The sequence below is a fragment of the Oncorhynchus masou genome, chromosome 29, assembly GCF_036934945.1.
Source record: "Oncorhynchus masou masou isolate Uvic2021 chromosome 29, UVic_Omas_1.1, whole genome shotgun sequence".
Lineage (NCBI taxonomy): Eukaryota > Metazoa > Chordata > Actinopteri > Salmoniformes > Salmonidae > Oncorhynchus > Oncorhynchus masou.
The window spans coordinates 95,593,833-95,598,832 of NC_088240.1; the positions used below are offsets into that span (position 1 = coordinate 95,593,833).

At 48.6% G+C, this 5,000-nt stretch overlaps 1 protein-coding gene across 1 annotated transcript in view; it reads right to left on the reverse strand.

Annotated features, from left to right (window-relative positions):
• The window catches only part of LOC135521017 (transmembrane protein 65-like), a 134,539-nt gene that overhangs the window by 782 nt on the left and 128,757 nt on the right, over window positions 1-5,000 (reverse strand). Inside the window, exon 8 of the mRNA XM_064946919.1 lies at window positions 1-4,852. This exon is cut by the window's left edge and continues 782 nt beyond it. Within this exon, the coding sequence (XP_064802991.1) occupies window positions 4,703-4,852 (150 nt within the window). The 3' untranslated portion in view covers window positions 1-4,702. The remainder of the gene's footprint in view (window positions 4,853-5,000) is intronic.

Here is a 5,000-nt window from a genome sequence, read left to right on the forward strand (position 1 = left end):
GACTGTAGTGGAGGTTACTGGGACTGTACTGCTAGTGGAGGTTACTGGGACTGTAGTGGAGGTTACTGGGACTGTAGTGGAGGTTCTTGGGACTGTACTGCTACTCAACAGAGTTCTAGAGGCTGTGAGTAGGCTTGCTTTCCATATACTGCTCAATATCCAGATAAGAGACTAGACTAAAGGCTTATGCATGTGAAGATGAGAGTTTCCACAACCAATAGCCAAGCCATGTGGATAATGCACACAGACAGTCATGCTTGGGGTGAGTTGGCTCCACAACGCCCTCTGGTGGTAGGATTATATGCCCAGCACTCAATAAAGCTGTCCACCTGTACCACAGGTGTCAGACTCGTTCCTTTATATGTCTATGGGCCGAGTATCTGCGGGTTTTTGTTCCTCGTTTGTACTTGATTGATCGAGTAAGGTCACTGATTAGTTAGAAACTCCCCTCCTCACCTGGTTGTCTAGGTCGTCATTGGTTAGTTAGGAACTACCCTCCTCAGCTGTTAGTCTAGGTCGTCATTGGTTAGGAACTCCCCTCCTCACCTGGTTGTCTAGGTCTTCATTGGTTAGTTAGGAACTACCCTCCTCAGCTGGTTGTCTAGGTCTTCATTGGTTAGTTAGGAACTCCCCTCCTCACCTGGTTGTCTAGGTCTTCATTGGTTAGTTAGGAACTCCCCTCGCCTGGTTGTCTAGGTCTTCATTGGTTAGTTAGGAACTCCCCTCCTCACCTGGTTGTCTAGGTCTTCATTGGTTAGTTAGGAACTCCCCTCCTCACCTGGTTGTCTAGGTCTTCATTGGTTAGTTAGGAACTCCCCTCGCCTGGTTGTCCGAGTCTTCATTGGTTAGTTAGGAACTCCCCTCGCCTGGTTGTCTAGGTCTTCATTGGTTAGTTAGGAACTCCCCTCCTCACCTGGTTGTCTAGGTCGTCATTGGTTAGTTAGGAACTCCCCTCCTCACCTGGTTGTCTAGGTCTTCATTGGTTAGTTAGGAACTCCCCTCGCCTGGTTGTCTAGGTCTTCATTGGTTAGTTAGGAACTCCCTTCCTCACCTGGTTGTCTAGGTCTTCATTGGTTAGTTAGGAACTCCCCTCACCTGGTTGTCGAGGTCTTAATTGGTTAGGAACTCCCTTCACCTGGTTGTCTAGGTCTTAATTAGTTAGGAACTCCCCTCACCTGGTTGTCGAGGTCTTAATTGGTTAGGAACTCCCTTCACCTGGTTGTCTTGGTCTTAATTGGTTAGGAACTCCCCTCATCTGGTTGTCTAGGTCGTAATTAATTAGGAACTCCCCTCACCTGGTTGTCTAGGTCTTAATTGGTTAGGAACTCCCCTCACCTGGTTGTCTCCCTCTTAATTGGTTAGGAACTCCCCTCACCTCCCTCTTAATTGGTGTTAAAAACCAGCTGACACTGGGCCATGGAATGAGTGACTCCCCTGACCCCTGGTATCCATACAACCCTAGTCTCATGGGACCATCCTTCCAAATCTGACCCCTGGTATCCATACAACCCTAGTATCATGGGACCATCCTTCTAAATCTGACCCCTGGTATCCATACAACCCTAGTCTCATGGGACCATCCTTCCAAATCTGACCCCTGGTATCCATACAACCCTAGTCTCATGGGACCATCCTTCTAAATCTGACCCCTGGTATCCATACAACCCTAGTCTCATGGGACCATCCTTCCAAATCTGACCCCTGGTATCCATACAACCCTAGTCTCATGGGACCATCCTTCCAAATCTGACCCCTGGTATCCATACAACCCTAGTCTCATGGGACCATCCTTCCAAATCTGACCCCTGGTATCCATACAACCCTAGTCTCATGGGACCATCCTTCCAAATCTGACCCCTGGTATCCATACAACCCTAGTCTCATGGGACCATCCTTCCAAATCTGACCCCTGGTATCCATACAACCCTAGTCTCATGGGACCATCCTTCCAAATCTGACCCCTGGTATCCATACAACCCTAGTCTCATGGGACCATCCTTCCAAATCTGACCCCTGGTATCCATACAACCCTAGTCTCATGGGACCATCCTTCCAAATCTGACCCCTGGTATCCATACAACCCTAGTCTCATGGGACCATCCTTCCAAATCTGACCCCTGGTATCCATACAACCCTAGTCTCATGGGACCATCCTTCCAAATCTGACCCCTGGTATCCATACAACCCTAGTCTCATGGGACCATCCTTCCAAATCTGACCCCTGGTATCCATACAACCCTAGTCTCATGGGACCATCCTTCCAAATCTGACCCCTGGTATCCATACAACCCTAGTCTCATGGGACCATCCTTCCAAATCTGACCCCTGGTATCCATACAACCCTAGTCTCATGGGACCATCCTTCCAAATCTGACCCCTGGTATCCATACAACCCTAGTCTCATGGGACCATCCTTCCAAATCTGACCCCTGGTATCCATACAACCCTAGTCTCATGGGACTTCCAAATCTGGTCTCATTGACTGAGTGAAGACGGGGTCTCCGGGAGGGGTACACTGTCCCAAAACATCTAAAAGTGACAAGTAATATAAATCTCTCCCAAGTTACACAGGCTCCCTAGAGTTACTCAAATTCCTCATCTCAAACTCAAACACGAAATCCTCCAAAACAAAGGGCTGGATACTCTCAAACACCACAGAGTGATTTGTGGGTGACTTGAAGTCAGCGTTAGAAGAAGCTGCTAGAAGAACCGTGTCACATTTCAGCTCTGTAGTGCAGCGCTAGTGGAAAGTCAGGTGGAATTGTATTTATGTTTTATTTAACAAGGCAAGGCAGTTAAGAACAAATTCTTATATTCAATGACGGCCTTGGAAAAGTGATGTTTAACTGCATTGTTCAGGGGCAGAACAACAGATTTTTTACCTTGTCAGCTCAGGGATTTGATCTGGCAACCGTTCGTTTATTAATCCAACGCTCTAACCACTAGGCTACCTGCCGTCCCTACACTCTAACCACTAGGCTACCTGCTGCCCCTACACTCTAACCACTAGGTTACCTGACGCCCCTACACTCTAACCACTAGGCTACCTGCCGCCCCTACACTCTAACCACTAGGCTACCTGCCGCCCCTACACTGTAACCACTAGGCTACCTGCCGTCCCTACACTCTAACCACTAGGCTACCTGCCGCCCCTACACTGTAACCACTAGGCTACCTGCCGCCCCTACACCGTAACCACTAGGCTACCTGCCGTCCCTACACTGTAACCACTAGGCTACCTGCCGTCCCTACACTCTAACCACTAGGCTACCTGCCTGCCCCTCCACTCTAACCACTAGGCTACCTGCCGTCCCTACACTCTAACCACTAGGCTACCTGCCGTCCCTACACTCTAACCACTAGGCTACCTGCCTGCCCCTCCACTCTAACCACTAGGCTACCTGCCGTCCCTACACTCTAACCACTAGGCTACCTGCCGTCCCTACACTCTAACCACTAGGCTACCTGCCGCCCCTACACTCTAACCACTAGGCTACCTGCTGCCCCTACACTCTAACCACTAGGCTACCTGCCGTCCCTACACTCTAACCACTAGACTACCTGCCGCCCCTACACTCTAACCACTAGGCTACCTGCCGCCCCTACACTCTAACCACTAGGCTACCTGCCGTCCCTACACTCTAACCACTAGGCTACCTGCCGCCCCTACACTCTAACCACTAGGCTACCTGCCGTCCCTACACTCTAACCACTAGGCTACCTGCCGTCCCTACACTCTAACCACTAGGCTACCTGCCGTCCCTACACTCTAACCACTAGGCTACCTGCCGTCCCTACACTGTAACCACTAGGCTACCTGCCGCCCCTACACTGTAACCACTAGGCTACCTGCCGCCCCTACACTCTAACCACTAGGCTACCTGCCGTCCCTACACTCTAACCACTAGGCTACCTGCCGCCCCTACACTGTAACCACTAGGCTACCTGCCGCCCCTACACTCTAACCACTAGGCTACCTGCCGTCCCTACACTCTAACCACTAGGCTACCTGCCGTCCCTACACTCTAACCACTAGGCTACCTGCCGTCCCTACACTCTAACCACTAGGCTACCTGCCGCCCCAATGAAATCCAGTAGGAAAGGTCCAACCTCAGTATACTAACTGAAGACTGAATAGTTTCTGTAAATGTGTTATCTAGCTATAGCAGCTGGCCTTGTCCTCTCCTCACACGGTCCTTTAATCTAAAGAGACAACAGCCCCACAGCATGTTGATTACGTACACCAGATGTTGTAGGAATATCCCCCCGTTGAGAGATATTACAGTTCAATTGAACTGAATTGAGTGGAGTCCACCAGAAATCCATCCTGGCCACCTCTGATTAGGACTAAGTTCAAATAAAATTTGATTTGATTTGAAGTTACACCAAACTCAAAATGGAAAAGTTGCACCAACTCAAAAAACAAAACAAAACAAAACTAAACAACCCAAAGAAGCAGCAGAAAACGTGGTTGGAAGAGTGGTCCACTTGTATTTATCATCGTTGTTGTTTTTTTCTTCATACTGCTTTTGAACGTTGCAGTAGGAACTATTTAAGACATTGACATCAACAATTGACATCAAGTAGTCACGCTTGATTGAGGTTATTCATTATGCAGTAGTTAGGTTGTGAAGTAGCGGTAGTCCAACGATAAGTTCTCTCTCTCTCTTCCCGAGAAGGTAAGTCTTTCGGTCAAGTTGTCTCAATTACTGCTGCTGCTGCCAGTGGAGATGGAGGTTAGTGATCCTTCTGCACCCTCCCTTTCCGCCGCTTTCTTCTTCGTCTCATCTTTGAAGAAGAGTAGCGGGAACATCCCTAAGATGCAGCCGATGGCAACTCCGATGGCTTTACCCTGAAGACAAAACAAAACAAGAAACAATGGTCCATTACTACTCTGATGCCTCGTACTAATACTAATACTATACTAATACTATACTAATACTAGTACTAATACTAGTACTAATACTATACTAACACTGGTACTAATACTATACTAACAC